The sequence below is a fragment of the Drosophila navojoa genome, chromosome 2 (assembly GCF_054131105.1).
Source record: "Drosophila navojoa isolate 15081-1374.11 chromosome 2, UAZ_NAV_1.0, whole genome shotgun sequence".
Lineage (NCBI taxonomy): Eukaryota > Metazoa > Arthropoda > Insecta > Diptera > Drosophilidae > Drosophila > Drosophila navojoa.
In genome coordinates, this window is record NC_142890.1 from 7,193,037 (window position 1) to 7,210,102 (window position 17,066).

Consider the following 17,066-nt stretch of genomic DNA (forward strand, 5'->3'; position numbering starts at 1 on the left):
CCGACTGTAAGTTAACAGTTATCTTTTCGATATTGCTTTGCTTACATTTCATCACATTGTAAGGAGAGCAGAGCAAAGCGGTAGTTCGAAACTGTTTGATTTTCTGTTTAGATTCCAAATGCGACGTTCTAAGGCGCCATCAATACGCAGAGCAGCCAAAACGGGTGTCTCTGTTGCTGAGCTGGATGCTGCCCAAAGTGCTGCCACTCCTCTGGAAACAGAATGGGGCGCATCTGGTGCTTATAAAGGATTTAGGCCAAATAAGTACAATGAGGGAGAAAATCCTCTGAAAGACAAGCGCATTTTTCTCGTGCTCTGGCGTAAGCAGTCAAATAAAAAACATAAAACATGGACAGGCAATGGAACTCTCGAATTGACTGCAACCAAAGCAACCTTGAAGGATGAAACAGGCAAAGTAATAGACGTTTTGACGTGCTTTAACCGGGACAAAATTCATGAAGATGCCCTGCTCGAAATCGGCACGAGAGACATCGAGATACAAGAGGAGCTCAGGACTGCTGATGAATGTATATCACAGCGTAGAGAAGAAATTGAAAACTGGTATCGACAGCAAGAGGAATCTATCGGCATGGTGTCCGCCCATAATGAACCCGCCCGCCCGGGCAACTCCCAGAAACTCCCAAGGCTGCCGAGCATGCTAAGAAAGCCGAAACGATCATCAGAGTTAAAATGCGATGTTGTCACTGCAGCTGCTCCTCCCGTTAAGCTAGACGAATATATTTGCATGCTGGCACCAGCCGAACTTCAATGCCAATCAATGCTGTTGCTCGCCGAATACTGTGAGTATTTGGAAAAGGTGCAATGCTTGTATACAATATTTTAGACATCCATTTATGAAGGTTATATATTTTAGCAACAATTGTGCGGAAGACAAGACATTTATGAAATTGCTCAGCTCATATGTGATCATCCCGTGCTACTAAAGCATTTGGAAGAGCAACAGGTTGTGTCGCAAGCATTGCTGCCCCACTTGCCGCCCTGGCAGGAGATGGGGCTTTACGACTCTGCAAAATTTGAGTTTGTTCATTTAATGTTGGACGATTTGGTTGTAAAGCATGGCCAAAAGTGTGCCATCGTTGCAAGTAATCAAAGCTGCTTGGACATTATTAAGGGTTACTGCCAATGCTGGGATATAGCATACGTCGAAGACTCCTGTCAAGCGGACAGCTTCAATGGGACCTTTTCACAGGATGCCAAAGAGCCAAAGGTGGCTCTTTTCATCGCTGGACATCTGTCACATGAGCACTTAAGTAGCTGCAAATATGTAATACTCTATAATTTTAGTGCTCGATCAGAAATTAGCCATTTGCTAGCGGCGGACGCTCGAGTCTATACGCTAATCACAGCTGGATGTTGGGAAGAATGGCAGTTCCAACAACATTTGGGACTATTCAATGGCAGCGAACAATTAATGGATATACTCAGGCAGCGTGTGAGTCCAACTCATTTGTTACAGGGCGTTGGTGAGAATGTAGGTCAGCTTTGAAAGTCTGATAAACTTAAGTTAAAGCTTTAATATTACAGGTATTAGTGGATTGGCAACAATGGCAGCCTCCATTTAACGAAGTTTTTTTACAGGTATGCAAAGCACTAAATATCCATATGCACAATATTTCATATACATTTCATTTTTCAGGATATTTTTTTAAGCGTTGAGGTACCAAGCTTAAGCTACGTCTACAGCAAACAACATGAAGAACATTTGGCTCATTTTTGAACATAAGTTCTTATAACCATTAAAAATTTTCAATATGGCATACATACGTGTATATATATATAAAGATATTCATGGTCTTAACTTATTAGTTTCCCATTGTAAGTTTCTGCACAACGTCTATGCGCAGTGAGTAGTTATTATCCAGTTCATTGTAAATAACCTCATCGCAGTTGATAATGGCTCCAAGTGCCAAATGCGTTTCAAGATGGGCCAATTGCTCCTCGGTTATATCGTCGGGCATGTCCAGCAATTCATACTCAGTAGTTAAGATAGGAAATGTGAATTGTGGTGGATATGGGCGTATGTCATCCACATTGACTGGCGCAATGTTTCCATAGTCTATGAACAGGATGCTTGGATAACCATCCCCAACTAGTTCCATGCAAACGCCTCGGCACCATTTGCCCTCATATTTGGCAATACACAGTTCATTTTTACTAAAAATTAAATTAGCTTTAGTTATTCAGATTAGGCTTGGAGATTTCTACTCTACTTACGGCGCAGCAAAGGATTTACATTTGGCTATGGATTCGCCATAGTGCTGAATATTGCGCTGCATGGAAGTTATTTCGTATGCATAATCAAGAATTGTGCAGTGAATGACGCCAAATTTGATAAATGTGTTGTCCATGACAACCAATTCGATATTCTTGCCTGTTGGCAAATGGACATGCTGCAGATACTGGAAATAAAGAATAGATTGAGTCAACTGTTGATATCTGGTTTATCCGCCTTACATCTTCTTTATAGCCAATTTCTGAGATCGATGGCTCCACTGGATTGATAATTATGTTAATCAAACGATTTAGGCTGCGATTCAGTTCACTCTCAATAAGAACGACGCGTTGCATTCCCTTGTCAAAGTCAAAATCACGCTTCGAGTACTTCAGCACAAACGTATATGTGTGGTCTAGCTCATATAGCATGCTGCGTATATTGGGCGACATGAACCGTCTAGGCACGGCGCGCAACAAGACAGGCAGAGCATAGCGCGGCAAGCCCGCCAAATAGGCAGTACACTCGTACAGAGTGTCCAGCGTTGTGATCTCCACATTGCCATAATCCACGCACACCACATATATGGCCTGTGGATTGTCGACATTCAAGACCATAGCCCGCACAATTTGAACGCTAGATTTGTAGATGACAATTTCGCCGCATTGTGGCATTTTCGTCAGTTTGGATGCCTGTTTACCATGCAACATCACATCTGACAGCACTTTATAGTAGCTAATCTCATCCCCAATTTCAGCTGAGCGCACATATAAGACATTGGTCTGCTCGAAAGCAGAGATTTTTACGTTAGAGCCGGACGGCGGCAGCTGTATCTTTGAAAATTCAGAAATAATGGCATCGTCAATCTCGGGTGGACTGCCTTTGCCACATCTCTCCTTGTGCGCAACGGCCAGGGCGTCGAAACAGATGGTATTGCAGAAGGGCATCTGACAGAATTTGCAACTAATGTCCGTGTAGCATTTGCATGACAAACATTTCTTAGCCAGCTTCTCCAGCTGTGATTCAACTTGGGCTGGCTTAGCCTCAAGCTGGATTTTGGGCCTATAGGGAAATGTAAATATATTTATAGACATGCAGTTATACTGTATAAATTATACCTACCTAATTATTGAACGCCCGGATCGAAAGTAAAGCACAGCTTGATCCTTCTCAATACTCTGTTCCAAGACATAGGCTCCATGTCGCTCCAGCATAAACTCATATTTCACACTTAAATAGCGATAGTTCCCGTCGTTGTCGGCCAGTTGAGAGCCTTTTCTAGTATAGTCAGATCTAACGACTATGGGTGCCTTCGTGAATTCCGGATGTTTATGCTTGCTCGCCGATATCATAATCGTGCGAGACTCCAAGTTAATGGAATTTGGTTCACTAGAGGGAGGCGGCAGCTCAACTACATTATTTAGTTCCCTCTCCTTCCATGATGTTGAGTTACTTTTTTGTGCGCGGCCCTCAACACAATGCACTATATTCGGAAACTGACGAAACTTTGTCCATGCCGCCTCAAGAGATCTGAATTTGAGATAAGAAATAAATACTTGTAAAATATTGTATTTCGCTTATTTTATTTTTTTTTAACATACCCGATGTTATGAAAATAAACGAGATACTCGCGTGATCCTGGCAGAAATTCTATGTCATAGATAATATCGCCAAAATAATTTTTTAACAAATTCTCCGTTATAAATGGATTTTTCTTTTTGATAATCAAATATGGGTACTGCTGTTGCTTAGAAATCCGATCCAGTTTATCATTATCTTTAGCTGGCGCTACGTTGACCCTTTCATATTTGTTTGAAGTCTCGTCAAAATAGTGCTGAGCTATGGGATCCCAATCTGTCCAAACTTCTTCAGAGTCACTCATTCTTTATGATTTCAATGAACACAAAATACGCAGTAAGCTCTCGTGCGCGCAATGGCAATTGAAAATCCACTCTGACTTAAAATATCGATACAAACTACATTTAACAGAGTAGCCAATTGGTTAACAGCGAGTCCAATCGACCTTCGAGAATGCTGAATAATCGTCGTGTGCAATACATCGATATATTGTTTCGTATCACAAGCGAACACATACACATAAACGCAAATTGTAAACGAAAACAAACGCGAATATAAATTTTCATTGCAATGGTAAAAAATGAACCGAATTTTGTTGTTGAGCGCATCGTAGACAAGCGCATCACTTCTGATGGTAAAGTAGAATACTTTATTAAATGGCGTGGCTATCCATCCGGCGATAATACCTGGGAGCCAGAGGAAAACTGCGATTGCCCCGCACTCATACAAAAGTTTGAGGAGTCGCGAGCGAAATCCAAGAAGCGCGGCGAAAAGAAACCAAAATGTGAGGAAATACAGAAGCCGCGCGGATATGAACGTGGTTTGGAACTGGCAGAGATTATGGGAGCTACAGATGTAACTGGTGAAATCAAATATCTCGTCAGATGGCAATTTTGTGATGAGTTCGATCTGGTGTCAAGCAGCCAGGTAACCGAGAAAAATCCAGAAATGCTCATCGAATACTATCAGAAGATGGCTCCTTACACCGGCTACATAAATAAACGTATGCAAGGCGTGCCCGAAGAGCTACGTGCGACAGCGGCGCAAACAGGCTATGCTGTCAGCAGTGCTCCTTCGGATGCAGTGGAGCCAACCATATGTAATGTGGATTCCGAGCAGCTGCCGCAGATGGAACCAAAGCAGATACCTATTGATGTGCCCGTTCAGCAAGAGACTGCGCCAGATACCGAAATGGACAATGTTGGTGTTTCCTATTCCATACCCGTACCGGGTGTGGGTAACATTGCCATTGATGTCCCAATGGTCGACAATTGATACAAGATTCAATTGACTAGACATTAAAGTACTTTTGTAATTACATTATAACCATTAAAATACAATTTCAATTAACTAATTAGATTCTTCGTCTAAGTTAATAGCTCCCAGCTGTCCAGTACGAAAGACGCTTATGAATTTGCGTGCAGCTGCCAATAAATTGGTCATCACCTCCACCTGGCCATTGTATTGCTTGACGCGATGAAACATGGCCTGTTGCTGAGCATATTCGGCCAGCACGGCGCTAATGTTGTCGCTGGGACCGGAGTGTAGACCAAGCAGTTTCACATATTCATAGCGCTTGTGCTTATTTAGCCAGTATAGTAGATAGTCGGCTATCAAGTCCTCGCCAACGATATGATCTGGCAGACAACCCACCAGTGCCAACTTCATGCCCATTTCATCATCTGCGATTGACGGTTGCAGTATACCGGGAGTGTCTATCATATAGACAGGTGGCTGTTCCTGGATTTTTATACGTTCACCAACGGATCGCGTTATACCGGCCTCAGCTCCAACGCGTGCCGCACTGCGTTTTTTGAGGTGCACATTTCGCAGTACATTAATGATGCTGCTCTTGCCCACATTAGGCACTCCAATTATCATAATATTGTGATCGGCACTTTGTGCTCTATTGAATCTACTACTCTCTCCCACTAGCTTGGTTGCCAGCGGCAATATGTCCAATACGCCAGTGTTACGCTGATCTTTGCAATTGGTAAAGAGAATATGTTTCAGCGCAGGCTGATGTGCACGAAGCTGCTTGAGTATACCACGTTGTTGCTTGCCTCCTAGGAGATCGATCTTATTCAATACTAATATATGGGGCTTTGTGCCATTGCCTATAGGAGGAGCAAACGGAATGTGTTTAATTTATTACGATTATTTGACAGATATTTGATTTGCCTACCCGTTATAGTATCAAAGAATTGTGAATTTCGACCGGCTATAGGAATTCGCGCGTCATGTATTTCAACAATGCAATCTACGTTACGTAGCCTTTGTTGTATTTGTCGCATACCCTTGGTCATGTGGCCGGGAAACCAGTTGACGCGCTGGTTTCGACTTGGTAAACGAAATACAGTCCGAAAAGGATTCACCACCGACATGTTTACGTTCTTAGCGGCAATAACAGCTGTTTGCTGTGACGTAACAGTTGTCCATTTAGCAATCGAGATTGGTATGCACGTGTGTTATCGATTAATACATTGCACTTGATTTTCGATATTTTAAATGGAAATTTGCAGCATTGAGGTGCTGATAATGAAAATATTTGCAAAAAGCAATTTGACCGATGTTAAAGAGCCGTTTTTTTTTATATTACAAATTTTTAAATATTATAACACGCAATTAAAAAGGTATTTGATTAACGCAATTTTATATATTGGTTAATAATATAATACTCATATAAATTAATGTTTTTCCACTTTGCAAATAATTGGACAGCACAAATCGGCATATCTCTTATCTTCCTTCAGATATCAGCAAAATATTTTTTGTTTGAAAACCAAACATGCATTCTATAAAGGCTGATGACTTAAGACTTGGTGAGGTAATATAAAAAGTCTACATCTGATTTAATAGATTTTTCATGCTTATTTCTGGAACTAGGTACTTGGGGAAGGAAATAACGGAAAAGTGTTTAAGGCTAGATGGCACACAAAAGATGTTGCTGTGAAGGAAATATTTGTACAAAATATAAACAAGTCTACTGATTACGAGATCAGAGAACTTTCACGCGCAAATCATGAAAATATCGTGTTTTTACATGGTACTGCAATCAAGGACAATACTCTTTACCTGGTAATGGAACTGGTGGATGGCGGATCTCTAGAAAATTTGATATATTCCGAACAGATAATATATGAGATAGCTCATGTTATAAACTGGGCTCTTCAGATAGCTAAGGTATATATTATAATATATTAAATAGTATACCTTGATTATATGAACATATATTAATTTATAGGGCATTCAATACATGCATTCCAAGAAGCTGATTCACCGTGATATTAGACCGTACCATATTTTGCTATGTGATAGTTATCGACATGTGAAGATTTGTGAATTTTCGTTCGCGAGATCCCTGAGTGCATCGATGACAAATAATAAGGGCACTGCTACTTATATGGCACCAGAGGTACCTATTCCACTTTCACACATTAAGAATCTAATATGTGCAATTTTATCATTTATAGGTTTTTATAGGTAAAAAATATACCGAGAAATGTGACGTTTACAGCTATGCAATAACTTTGTGGGAAATGTTATCGCGAGTTAAACCGTATAATAGCTATGACATGAACCTAAAAATATCCAAAGCAGTTCTAGATGGTATGGACTACGATACGATATAAAAAAGTCAAAATACAAAATATAATGACAATAAAATTACTTCGTTTTAGGCGAAAGACCTTCCTTGGATGATATAAATATTTCTTGTCCGGAAAAAATAAAGAAACTATTGACCAGCTGCTGGAGTGCCGATCCAAATGAACGTTATTCCATGACTCAAATTATTGATGTGCTAAGTGAATACCCTATAGTCGTTGAGCAGCTCAGCTTGCAAAAGAAAATGTCAACCCTGGAATGATGTGTACTTTGTTTTCGTACAATATTTTATTATACTCACATGTTCCTTTATTATTGAGTCATTATTTATTTACCTTTGACAATTATTCAACACAATATTTTCATAAGCTCAATGCATATATTCTCATTTTTTCTATTTTGAAATACAATTACACTAAAAAATTTGCGAAATGAGTAAAATTTCAATTAAATCAAATGTAAGCCAAGATGACTCTAGTAGTATCGATGTGGCATCCATATTTCCGAAAGCATTGCCAGAATTTAAAGTGGGGCCTATATATGATGAGTGCGGTTTTACGCTTAATGAGAGGTTGGCTTTAAGACAGGCCTGGAAACTAATTAAACCTTTCGAGCGTCGCTATGGAAAAGAAATTTACTTTGAGTAAGAAAAACCACTTAAAGATTTGCTTATCCAAATTAAAAAATAAAAATCTGCACTAATATCAATTCCGTAGATATCTGATGGAAAATTATAAAGTTACTGACAATTTTCGGATAAATGGTAAATTGGATATGCATCGTTTGCATGGACATAGTTTGGCTTTCATGCGCTATATAAATGCCGTAATCGAACAGAACGATCCGGTATTCTTTCAAAATATGCTCTTCGACAATCATAATATACACAGCCGTTGTCAGGTTTCTCTAATTCATATGAAGGTATAATTATTGTTCATTTGCTAGGAATTTCGGATTATATTAACCCATTTACAGATGCTGTTAGAAGATCTAATTCAATATGTGCTGGAAAAGCTGAAGGACGTTAGTTCGGCTTCGTTGGAGAGCGGCTTTCAACGGCTTTTGGAGAAGTTTCAGTTCGATCAGCCCGAAAAATCGAATAGTTTATTTAAGCGCGATGCAAGCGATGAAGAATAATAAATTATGAAATCACTCATACGCCTCATAGAACCGCAATTGATTTTCACTTAAATTCATATCCATCCGGGTTTTTAGCGCTCGATCAATCTGCAATAGATCCACATATATGCCATCATCCAGCAAACCGAGTGGCGGGTCGCCCAAGTCAATACAAAATAGCGCTATCGGCGGCGCATTGCCAACGCTGACGTCGCTGCCACTGCTGCTGTCGCTACTGCTGCCTCTGTGCCTCTGCTGCTGCTGCTTACGCTGCCGCTGCTGCGATATGTATCAATTGACGACGCGACATCGCAGTCGACGCTTTACGCGAGTCTTGGCTGCGTTTTCATTTAGCTCTGCCATTAAGCGCGTTTCCTTTGAGAAATTCAGTTTTGTTTGTGCGCTCAATGCGCCCATCCACACGTCTCGCTACTTAAAACGTTTCCCATTAAATTTGAGCTGAACAAAATCTAATTCGTTTAAAAAGAAGAAGAAAACAGCCAACTATCAAAACTTGCAAAAAAAATAACAAATAATAATAATATTTGAAATAAGTTCGTATACTTTACATTAACTATGGTCGCGACAGAGGATATTAAAAAGGTATGAGTAAATGTAAACTCAAAAGGATTTACAATTTAAATGTGAATATTTTTAGCCAAAAAAACAAGTTTTAGTTTTTTATCCATATGTTCAACATGTTAGGTAGTAACAAGCCTGTTTAAATAATGGTTTTTATCCATATGAATAGGTCACTTAAAAGTATGCTATGCTTAGCTCTGCTAAATTGACTGTATTAATGGAGTATGAAAACTGTTAAATAGTATTATTTTCCAAATAGTCTACAATCTATAAGCAAATTTATTACACAGATTACGTTAGATATCTTATCTTAAGCACTTCAACCAAATCGCCAAATCTAGGCTAGCAACTTGCGCCGAAAATTTCAAAATGTAATTTATAACGTCGAGCTATCAGATTTCATAAATTTTCAAAACGTCATCCAATACAAATTCCTAGGGCAATGAGTGCCCTACATTTCGTTTTATGTTTATTTTATAAGTATTTTTATTTCGTTTGCATTCTGTTCAGAGTCATGAAGGTATTACTAGCCTAGAAGCACCCTAGGTATAACTCACCTTTGAATACGTGTTTGCACATAATATTATTCCATAGATTATACTAAGGTACTGGGTATGCCACGGCTGGGCATACCCTTGCTTTAAACACTTTTATGATTCCCGAAACAAGAAAGGTTATCTCATGTGAAATAGAAGCACAATCAGAATGCGTGAGTTCACGTGTGAACTGACTGACTTTCGATAATGAATGATTCAAGACCTTTGATTATGACGATTGATTGATTATCGTACATTGTTCATTCATCGCTCAGCTTTGCATTTTTATTGATTTTCTAGTTACTGCTTTATCCTTTACTGCTAAAAGTAATTATGGCAAAACGTAATTATATTTTTGTCTGTGTGAAACTTTTGTCAAACATTTATTAATAACAAAATATTGTTTATTTTATCAACTTGTATGTTTACACTTTGCAGAGCTTTTGCTCTGGATCCTATCACTCGCTTGTTTATGTTTCCCGGACCGGACATTTTTATCTTGCTTATGGGAGCTGTCGAGCAATCTGCGAAGCAACAATAATATTTACATGTCCATTTAGGTCCATATCATGGCCAACGCACTTTCCATAAATAATGCATTTCTCAAATCTATATTATAGAATAGCGAATCATTATCGTTATACACGTTCACGCAGTTAAGAGAGTACATTGGTTTTTGTGGAATGCTCGATCTGTCCGTGCTTCTCATTCGCCGCTGAGTTACATATGCGAAATTTGAAAGGTGTGAAGGTTCAATTGATAAAGTATAGAAATATTTTTGTGTATGCCCCATGGGAAATAGCTGATTTTGTATAAAAGACTTATCAATTTTATATGTGAACGCCCAAAATTTTACACACATCAAAAGAAATTTAGCTTGGATTATATACGCTGGCCTATCACCAGTAGATCTTACAAGCCCACGCAAACAGACGTTTACATACTTACATACACATGCACAAATGTACATACTTACATACACAATTGCAAACGTCACATACATATATTGCTTAAAAATGCCATCTAGCAATAAAAAGTTGTTTTTGTTTTATGAAATAAATTCTAAGTGATTGTATGCTTGCGTTCGATTATCTGGTACACACCTTCAGGTAAAACTGCAGTTGAATTTCTAATTGACTCTCTGCCCGTCAATGCAAATAGAAACGTATTTTTTTACGACATTCCTAATCGTCATTCCCCACAGAGCCACTGGGCGCTCATACAATAAATTGCAAAGCAAGCCCTTCCTGAGCGCACGAAAGCAAACGACGACGAGCCTTCGTTGCGTCTTCGTGCGCACGAGGCGCATCGGCGCCAAGAGCACGGCCGATTGCCGACTGCGCTATGTCGCTGTGGATGTCGATGCCGATGCCGATGCCGATGCTGCTGCTGTTGCTGCCAACGATTGCACTTGACATTGGGCCATCGGTAAAGGGGAATCGGCAAAATGTAAACAGAGCAAAGCAAACAGCGCAAAACTAATTAGCATGTGATGCGCCTCTTTTGCCTAGTGGTGGGTGGGTGTGTCTGACTCTTTGCTCGGCAAATGCATAGGCTCTACCCCTCAAACACACACTCACTCTCTCTCTCTCTCTCTCGCTCGCTCCTTCTATTGCTGAGCGACCTGTTGTTGTCATTATGGCGACAGGTTTATTTGGCATTTGAATTGCAATTGACGCCATTAAATGCAATTACGTTTGCGTAGTATAAGTATTTTCTAATTAAAAATTCAGTTTTGATAACAGCTGAAGTGTTCGTTTGCATTCCTGAAAAGGATTTCAATTTAACACTTAGATAGTTATTTATTTTTTTATATTTCTGGTATGGCTGAAAAAAATGATTTGTTTTCAATTTTGTATTTTGTACTCAGCTATTAAGCGGATCTGCTCAAAACAAATTCTAATTATGTATTCACATACGTATTTTCCACTATTTATACAGGCATACATGTATTTGTGCATGTATGTGTGTATGCACATGTAAGTTTAAGTGTATGATTTCAAATGCTTTTACCTGACGCATTTGGTTGTCGTCGAATGCATTTTTGGCAAGTGCAACAGCAACGCAATTTTTTATAGAGCTTACAGGAAGTGTTTGTTTGCTTGGACTAAGCGACGTATGCGTAACATTTCTCTGAGCATATGTTTATTATGAAATCGTTTAGAATTTTTTTGAATTTTTTTTGTTTGTTTTGCAGCTGCGGCAATAAAAGATTTATGAATATTTATTATTTTAGACATGATGATTTATGACCGAGGGAACTTCGTAGTTGCTTTTACTTTTGCTTTCTTAAACTACGAATTCTCTCTTTTATCTTACACCTTTGGACTCCCAAAGAATATAGACGATGCACTGTTCTGTTGTGTCTGACGTCAAATTTTAAATGTACTGCACTTTTGTTGGCAAAACAATGCAAAATAAATATTTTTTTTTGCAACAAATATGAAATACACTGTCTAAAAGCAAAAAATATATGTTCATCAATTTTTAAAATTAAATATATTTCCTAGTAAATAAAGTAAGTTTAGTAAAGTCAAACTTAGTTATTATTAACAATAGTAATACACTTATGTCTAATCTCTCTGTTTTCCCGCACCAACTTTTATCTTAAAACCAAATGAATTGAATTGTTTGCGTGTTACATATATGCTCATTAAGAGCAGATGCCTTGGCATCTTTAGGGTAGCAGCAAAAATAGAAGCCCCGCAAATACCTCAAGAAACGAGAAGAAAATTCGCTTTTCGAAGAGTCGCCGAAACAGTCTTCTCCAACTGTGTTGACCGTACGGACCAAAACACTCGAGACGAGGCGTCAACTAAATTTAGCGAAAAAGACATTTCGATGCGGATATCTATAGAAAAGTTTAAATGAAATTAATGCACAAATATCAAAAAAGAATACACATATACAGATAATATATATAAATAAATATATATATAAATAGATAATAATTTGAAGTCGTTAGTCGTGCTGTGTTTATGTAACGCGTTTCGGGATATTTTATTTTATTTCGGATAAACCCTACAATGGACTCGGATAAAGTTGTGGGCGCCATGGCGCGCTGGTGGCAGGTAAAGGCCAAACGTTGCTATGATTCTAATTCTAGTGCCGCAAATATCAAAACATTCAAATGAACACACCTTCTTTTTTAAATATAAACACACACACACACACACACAAATTCTGTTGGATCTGCCTCTATATTTGTATTATCTTTTGCGTATTCGTCTGCGCCGTCGAATTTTGACCTCCAATTGCTCTTTGCTGGGCAACCGGGAGTTCTTAAGAGCTGTAAGCAATATTATGCTGCCATAAATACTCTTCATTGTAGACCATACTGCCTTGATGAAATGGCCCACAATGCCTAACCCCATCTTGTGCAGAGGCTGGGTTCTCTTGGCCTAGTTTGTAACAAGCCACGTGAGGGCGGATACACAAATAGATTCACCTCCGAACTGAATTGACAAAACAATCTTAATGTCGTTTCTCTCTCTCTCTTTCTTTATCAGACCGTTAGCCAAGAGGATAATGATGGCATGTCACACAATCCAATGCTGTATGATCCACTGGATGGTGTCGTGAAGACCTCAAAGACCCGCCAATATATAGCAGCACTTATCAGTAAGACCATTCAATCGAGAATTTCAACAAATTATCTCATAACTGTGCTCTATATCTTCACAGTTTGCCTGGGCGCTGTTGCTGCGGGCACTGCCTTGGCCTGGACCAGTCCCGTGCTGCCTCAAATCAGTGCACCCGTGGTACAGTACAATAACAGTACAATAGTAACTCCGAGCAACTCCACTGGCAACGAGACTAGCCCAATTAGCCCGCCCTTGCCGCACGATGATCAACTACAACTAACTGTTGCCCAGCGTAAGTTTCTTTTATATCGCTATGGTTGCACATAAAAGTATAATCGGGGGCAATTTATGACTTTACTCTGAGTTTATTTGATATCACAGGGCGTACTCGAAGAATTTATACACTTATCGTCATGAAATATACAAGCTATAACAGTAACATGTGGAAGTTTTTTAATGTGTATTAAAAAGCGATTGGATCTCCAAAATCATTATCAGGAAATTGATCTGAGAGTTAGCAAATAAGCAAACAGAACCTTAGCTGGGACCCATATCAAATTGACGTCTTCTACTTTCCTTTACTTATGACAAATATATTATTAGACAATATAACGGTATAGCAATAACTTTGTGCTTAATGCATTAATTGTCGTGTGAGTCAATTTCTAATCGCCGTAAGTTCATTGATGTCACCACTCAAAACATTTATTTGCCTTAAACTCTATTGAAGAGCTTTCAAATGAAAGAACATTAAATTGGTTCATACAAGTATACCATTTCAGACGAAATACCTATAAATGATAAAGTAGCATTGCCATAGGATAATTTGTTTCCATCAATGCATACATGAACTTGCAGGTCAGGCAACTTCTGTTTATCTTTTCACTCCATGAAAAGCTGAGCACTGATCATCAATCAGTCAGATTTGTAGTTCGATGATAGTCGTTTCTCTTATATAAGAGCTTACTCCCAGAACTGAAAATTTCGATATCCTAAGAGCTGTTTGATGTTAATCTTTTGATTCTCAATCATTCAATCAATCAGAGCAAACAGTATATATTGATCATGATAATATGATGCTAATAGTTTCAACTACAAATTGATTTGTTATATTCGATCATTAACCAGCAATCAATCATCATTCAGGCCGATCGTTCAGTTGATCAATCCACACAGTCCTGCACGTGTAGATTGATGATAATTGATTTTTGCGCTGTTTACTTGCAGAGACTTGGGTTAGTTCACTGCTGGCCATCGGCGCCTTCTTGGGCGCCCTGCCCACGGGCTATATAGCCGACGCAATTGGCAGACGTTACACGGCAATGGCGATGGATGTCCCGTTCATTTTGGCCTGGCTATCGATCAGCTTTGCCAAGTCAGCCGGTTGGCTGTACTTTGGCCGCTTTCTAATTGGTAAGTTCATTAACTCATCCATCGATTCATTTGCATGACAATTTCTCTTCGACTTCCCTTAGGCATATCGACGGGCAGCTTTTGCGTGGTGGCGCCCATGTACATCTCGGAGATAGCTGAGACTAGTATTCGCGGCACGCTGGGCACGCTCTTCCAGCTGCTGCTCACCATGGGCATACTCTTTATATATGTTGTCGGCTCCATGGTCTCGTGGACTACGCTCAGCATTCTGTGCCTCTTTGTGCCGATTGCTCTGCTCCTGGGTATGGTCATGCTGCCAGAGACACCTGTTTACCTGCTGAAGAAGGTGAGACGTTGCACAACATGATATTTCCCTGCAAACTCATTGTCTTCACCGATTCCGTTGGCAGGGTCGTCGCGCGGAGGCAGCGTTGTCTCTCAAGTGGCTGTGGGGTCGCTACTGTGACTCGCGCAGCGCCATTCAGGTCATACAAAACGACTTGGATCAGACGGGCGCAGATGCATCGTTCCTGGACCTGTTCACCAATCGTGGTGCACGCAATGGACTCATCATTTCCATCCTGCTGATGTTCTTCCAGCAATTCTCGGGCATCAATGCGGTCATATTCTACACGGAATCCATATTCAAGTCGGCCGGCAGCAGCCTGGACGCCTCCATTTGCTCCATCATTGTGGGCGTGGTGCAGGTGATCATGACGCTGACCTCATCGCTGCTGATCGAACGAGCCGGCCGCAAGATGTTGCTGCTCTTCAGCAGCACCGTGATGACCATTTGCCTGGCCATACTGGGCGCCTACTTTGACATGAAGGACAGCGGCAAGGATGTCTCCCACATTGGCTGGCTGCCGTTGCTCTGCATGGTGCTGTTCATCATTACCTTCTCGGTGGGCTACGGACCCATACCGTGGCTGATGATGGGCGAGCTCTTCATGCCCGATGTCCGCGCCACCGCCGTGGCGCTCACGGTCATGGCCAACTGGCTGTGCGTGTTTGTGGTGACCAAATGCTTCGGCATCATGATAACAGAGTGGGGTTCGGATATAACGTTCTGGTTCTTTGCCGGCTGCATGGCCCTGGCAACGGTTTATGTGGCCGTAGCCGTGGTGGAAACAAAGGGCCGAAGCTCCAGTCAAATACAAACGTGGCTCAGCGGACATTAGAAGGGAGATTTGTGTGAGAATTTAAAGGACATACGCCATGTGTCCACTCTTGGCCAGGGCCCAGAGAGGGGGCTGGCGCATATTACGCATACGCCGCGTGTCACACGAAATGTACAACATTTATCCATATGATTTCTCTGCTTAAGTGTAGTTCAATTATTTCCTAAGTACTCGGCCAACTCAAAGAGATTCGCTTAACTTTTTATGTAATCAATTCTATGTAAATATATATATATATAAATATATATGTATATGTGTGTGTTAGGTGTGCGGCTGTAAAGACATGTGCTTATATTTATTTACATATTTAAATATATATGTATGTATATATTTGAAATGTCTGTCTGTGTCTGTATATAATATTGCCAATAAAGCACTTCAATCATGTTGTAATGCATGAGCTGATGCATTGGCCCCTGCCGATAACCCAACGGCCGCTTACGATGGGCTGCATTTGGCGCCTGCCAATGCAATGGCAACGCCCCTTAGAGTCTGCAGCCGCTAATCAGCGACGGCTGTCATAACAAACCCGATTACTTTTTTCCATGCTGGACACGCCCACAATTGGCGCCGTTTACAATCACAAGCCGATGCCCGCTGGCCTTGCACTTGGCCTTCGTTCGTTTGGCAAGGCCTTCAATTGATCGATAGATAGATAGATAGATCGACGCACCGACGCAAATTGATTCTCTGCCAGGTAGCGTCAATTGCAGCAGTTGTTGTTGTTGTTGTTGTTGTTCCACTTATCAATTGCTTCAACGTTTTCTCTTTTTGTCGTATGCAAATATTTAATTACTTTAGTTTTGTGTTCCTGTTGAATCAGGAAACACTATTTGGGAGCCCCCGTTTAGCTGGCCAAAGCGGGTGGCTGTTCACACAGGTGTAACAGGTTGTTGTTGTTGTTGTTGTTCTCTAATTCCATTTGAGCCAATAAAAATATATAAATAGATAACGGCTTACTGGATATCATATTTACTATGGCTGATTATGGAAAAAGTTGCCCAGGTGCCTGGCAAATGAATTGATTGATTTATTCAACACTCAGCAATGACAATGATAGCTCAGAAAATAAATATTTCTAATGAGTTACTCATATATTTGCCAAAATGGCAAATATTTACAAAGCTAACAAGCTTCTCTGTCAACAACAAACCTGACCTAAGTCAAGCTGAACGACAAATATTGATATTTGCTTGTAAAGATGTGGGGAAACAAACTGAGATATAAAAAAAAAAAAAAAAAACTATTTTTTGAAGCTAGAAAGTTTTACATG

General features: G+C 40.1%; 7 protein-coding genes and 1 long non-coding RNA gene across 9 annotated transcripts; 5 read left to right on the forward strand and 3 right to left on the reverse strand.

The window, feature by feature from the left end:
• The first annotated feature begins 23 nt into the window (after positions 1–23).
• Positions 24–3,161, forward strand: LOC115562453 (uncharacterized). Its single transcript, XM_030384042.2, has 4 exons — positions 24–817; positions 875–1,492; positions 1,546–1,599; positions 1,658–3,161. Exons 1-4 carry the CDS (start codon positions 119–121, stop codon positions 1,736–1,738), a joined length of 1,452 nt encoding a protein of 483 aa, XP_030239902.1. The 5' UTR covers positions 24–118; the 3' UTR covers positions 1,739–3,161.
• On the reverse strand, positions 1,645–4,115 carry vret (vreteno). Its single transcript, XM_030384038.2, has 5 exons — positions 3,835–4,115; positions 3,356–3,763; positions 2,476–3,295; positions 2,236–2,420; positions 1,645–2,175 (listed from the first exon to the last, which is right to left on the reverse strand). Exons 1-5 carry the CDS (start codon positions 4,113–4,115, stop codon positions 1,824–1,826), a joined length of 2,046 nt encoding a protein of 681 aa, XP_030239898.1. The 3' UTR covers positions 1,645–1,823.
• Positions 4,116–4,381: 266 nt separating this feature from the next.
• Positions 4,382–5,168, forward strand: HP1c (Heterochromatin Protein 1c). The gene has a single exon (XM_030384051.2). The coding sequence runs from the start codon at positions 4,382–4,384 to the stop codon at positions 5,084–5,086; it is 705 nt and encodes a 234-aa protein (XP_030239911.1). The 3' UTR covers positions 5,087–5,168.
• On the reverse strand, positions 5,099–6,258 carry LOC115562439 (mitochondrial GTPase 1). The gene is made up of 2 exons (XM_030383969.2): positions 5,997–6,258; positions 5,099–5,928 (listed from the first exon to the last, which is right to left on the reverse strand). Exons 1-2 carry the CDS (start codon positions 6,193–6,195, stop codon positions 5,162–5,164), a joined length of 966 nt encoding a protein of 321 aa, XP_030239829.2. The 5' UTR covers positions 6,196–6,258; the 3' UTR covers positions 5,099–5,161.
• Positions 6,259–6,382: 124 nt separating this feature from the next.
• Positions 6,383–7,700, forward strand: LOC115562459 (mitogen-activated protein kinase kinase kinase 7). Its single transcript, XM_030384049.2, has 5 exons — positions 6,383–6,638; positions 6,698–6,994; positions 7,056–7,226; positions 7,285–7,420; positions 7,492–7,700. The coding sequence occupies exons 1-5, from the start codon at positions 6,600–6,602 to the stop codon at positions 7,677–7,679; spliced, it is 831 nt and encodes a 276-aa protein (XP_030239909.1). The 5' UTR covers positions 6,383–6,599; the 3' UTR covers positions 7,680–7,700.
• Positions 7,701–7,769: 69 nt separating this feature from the next.
• glob3 (globin 3) lies at positions 7,770–8,587 on the forward strand. The gene is made up of 3 exons (XM_030384052.2): positions 7,770–8,060; positions 8,134–8,338; positions 8,393–8,587. The coding sequence occupies exons 1-3, from the start codon at positions 7,849–7,851 to the stop codon at positions 8,552–8,554; spliced, it is 579 nt and encodes a 192-aa protein (XP_030239912.1). The 5' UTR covers positions 7,770–7,848; the 3' UTR covers positions 8,555–8,587.
• Positions 8,588–8,796: 209 nt separating this feature from the next.
• On the forward strand, positions 8,797–16,186 carry LOC115562452 (trehalose transporter 1-like protein). Of its 2 annotated transcripts, none has more exons than XM_030384040.2 (6): positions 8,797–9,139; positions 13,164–13,275; positions 13,339–13,530; positions 14,466–14,651; positions 14,714–14,958; positions 15,023–16,186. In XM_030384040.2, exons 1-6 carry the CDS (start codon positions 9,113–9,115, stop codon positions 15,791–15,793), a joined length of 1,533 nt encoding a protein of 510 aa, XP_030239900.1. In that variant the 5' UTR covers positions 8,797–9,112; the 3' UTR covers positions 15,794–16,186. The 2 variants fall into 2 exon arrangements, with proteins under 2 accessions (XP_030239900.1, XP_030239899.1); XM_030384039.2 differs by lacking the exon at positions 8,797–9,139 and adding an exon at positions 12,284–12,725.
• LOC149092091 (uncharacterized) lies at positions 15,009–17,009 on the reverse strand. The gene is made up of 2 exons (XR_016196182.1): positions 16,348–17,009; positions 15,009–16,294 (listed from the first exon to the last, which is right to left on the reverse strand). It is a non-coding gene; the product is annotated as an uncharacterized LOC149092091 (long non-coding RNA).
• Between the last annotated feature and the right edge of the window lie 57 nt (positions 17,010–17,066).

Coding starts and splice junctions, on each gene's coding strand:
- LOC115562453 (XM_030384042.2), top strand. CDS start 119: ATGCGACGTTCTAAGGCGCCATCAATACGCAGAGCAGCCAAAACGGGT. Junction 1,493..1,545: donor TACAGGGCGTTGGTGAGAAT/GTAGGTCAGCTT, acceptor TTAATATTACAG/GTATTAGTGGATTGGCAACA. Junction 1,600..1,657: donor TTAACGAAGTTTTTTTACAG/GTATGCAAAGCA, acceptor TTCATTTTTCAG/GATATTTTTTTAAGCGTTGA.
- vret (XM_030384038.2), bottom strand. CDS start 4,115: ATGAGTGACTCTGAAGAAGTTTGGACAGATTGGGATCCCATAGCTCAG. Junction 2,421..2,475: donor AAATTGGCTATAAAGAAGAT/GTAAGGCGGATA, acceptor CTTTATTTCCAG/TATCTGCAGCATGTCCATTT. Junction 2,176..2,235: donor TGTAAATCCTTTGCTGCGCC/GTAAGTAGAGTA, acceptor TTTAATTTTTAG/TAAAAATGAACTGTGTATTG.
- HP1c (XM_030384051.2), top strand. CDS start 4,382: ATGGTAAAAAATGAACCGAATTTTGTTGTTGAGCGCATCGTAGACAAG.
- LOC115562439 (XM_030383969.2), bottom strand. CDS start 6,195: ATGTCGGTGGTGAATCCTTTTCGGACTGTATTTCGTTTACCAAGTCGA. Junction 5,929..5,996: donor ATTCTTTGATACTATAACGG/GTAGGCAAATCA, acceptor CTCCTCCTATAG/GCAATGGCACAAAGCCCCAT.
- LOC115562459 (XM_030384049.2), top strand. CDS start 6,600: ATGCATTCTATAAAGGCTGATGACTTAAGACTTGGTGAG. Junction 6,995..7,055: donor GGGCTCTTCAGATAGCTAAG/GTATATATTATA, acceptor ATTAATTTATAG/GGCATTCAATACATGCATTC. Junction 7,227..7,284: donor CTACTTATATGGCACCAGAG/GTACCTATTCCA, acceptor TATCATTTATAG/GTTTTTATAGGTAAAAAATA.
- glob3 (XM_030384052.2), top strand. CDS start 7,849: ATGAGTAAAATTTCAATTAAATCAAATGTAAGCCAAGATGACTCTAGT. Junction 8,061..8,133: donor GGAAAAGAAATTTACTTTGA/GTAAGAAAAACC, acceptor TCAATTCCGTAG/ATATCTGATGGAAAATTATA. Junction 8,339..8,392: donor TTTCTCTAATTCATATGAAG/GTATAATTATTG, acceptor ACCCATTTACAG/ATGCTGTTAGAAGATCTAAT.
- LOC115562452 (XM_030384039.2), top strand. CDS start 12,681: ATGGACTCGGATAAAGTTGTGGGCGCCATGGCGCGCTGGTGGCAG. Junction 12,726..13,163: donor CCATGGCGCGCTGGTGGCAG/GTAAAGGCCAAA, acceptor TTTCTTTATCAG/ACCGTTAGCCAAGAGGATAA. Junction 14,652..14,713: donor CTTTGGCCGCTTTCTAATTG/GTAAGTTCATTA, acceptor GACTTCCCTTAG/GCATATCGACGGGCAGCTTT.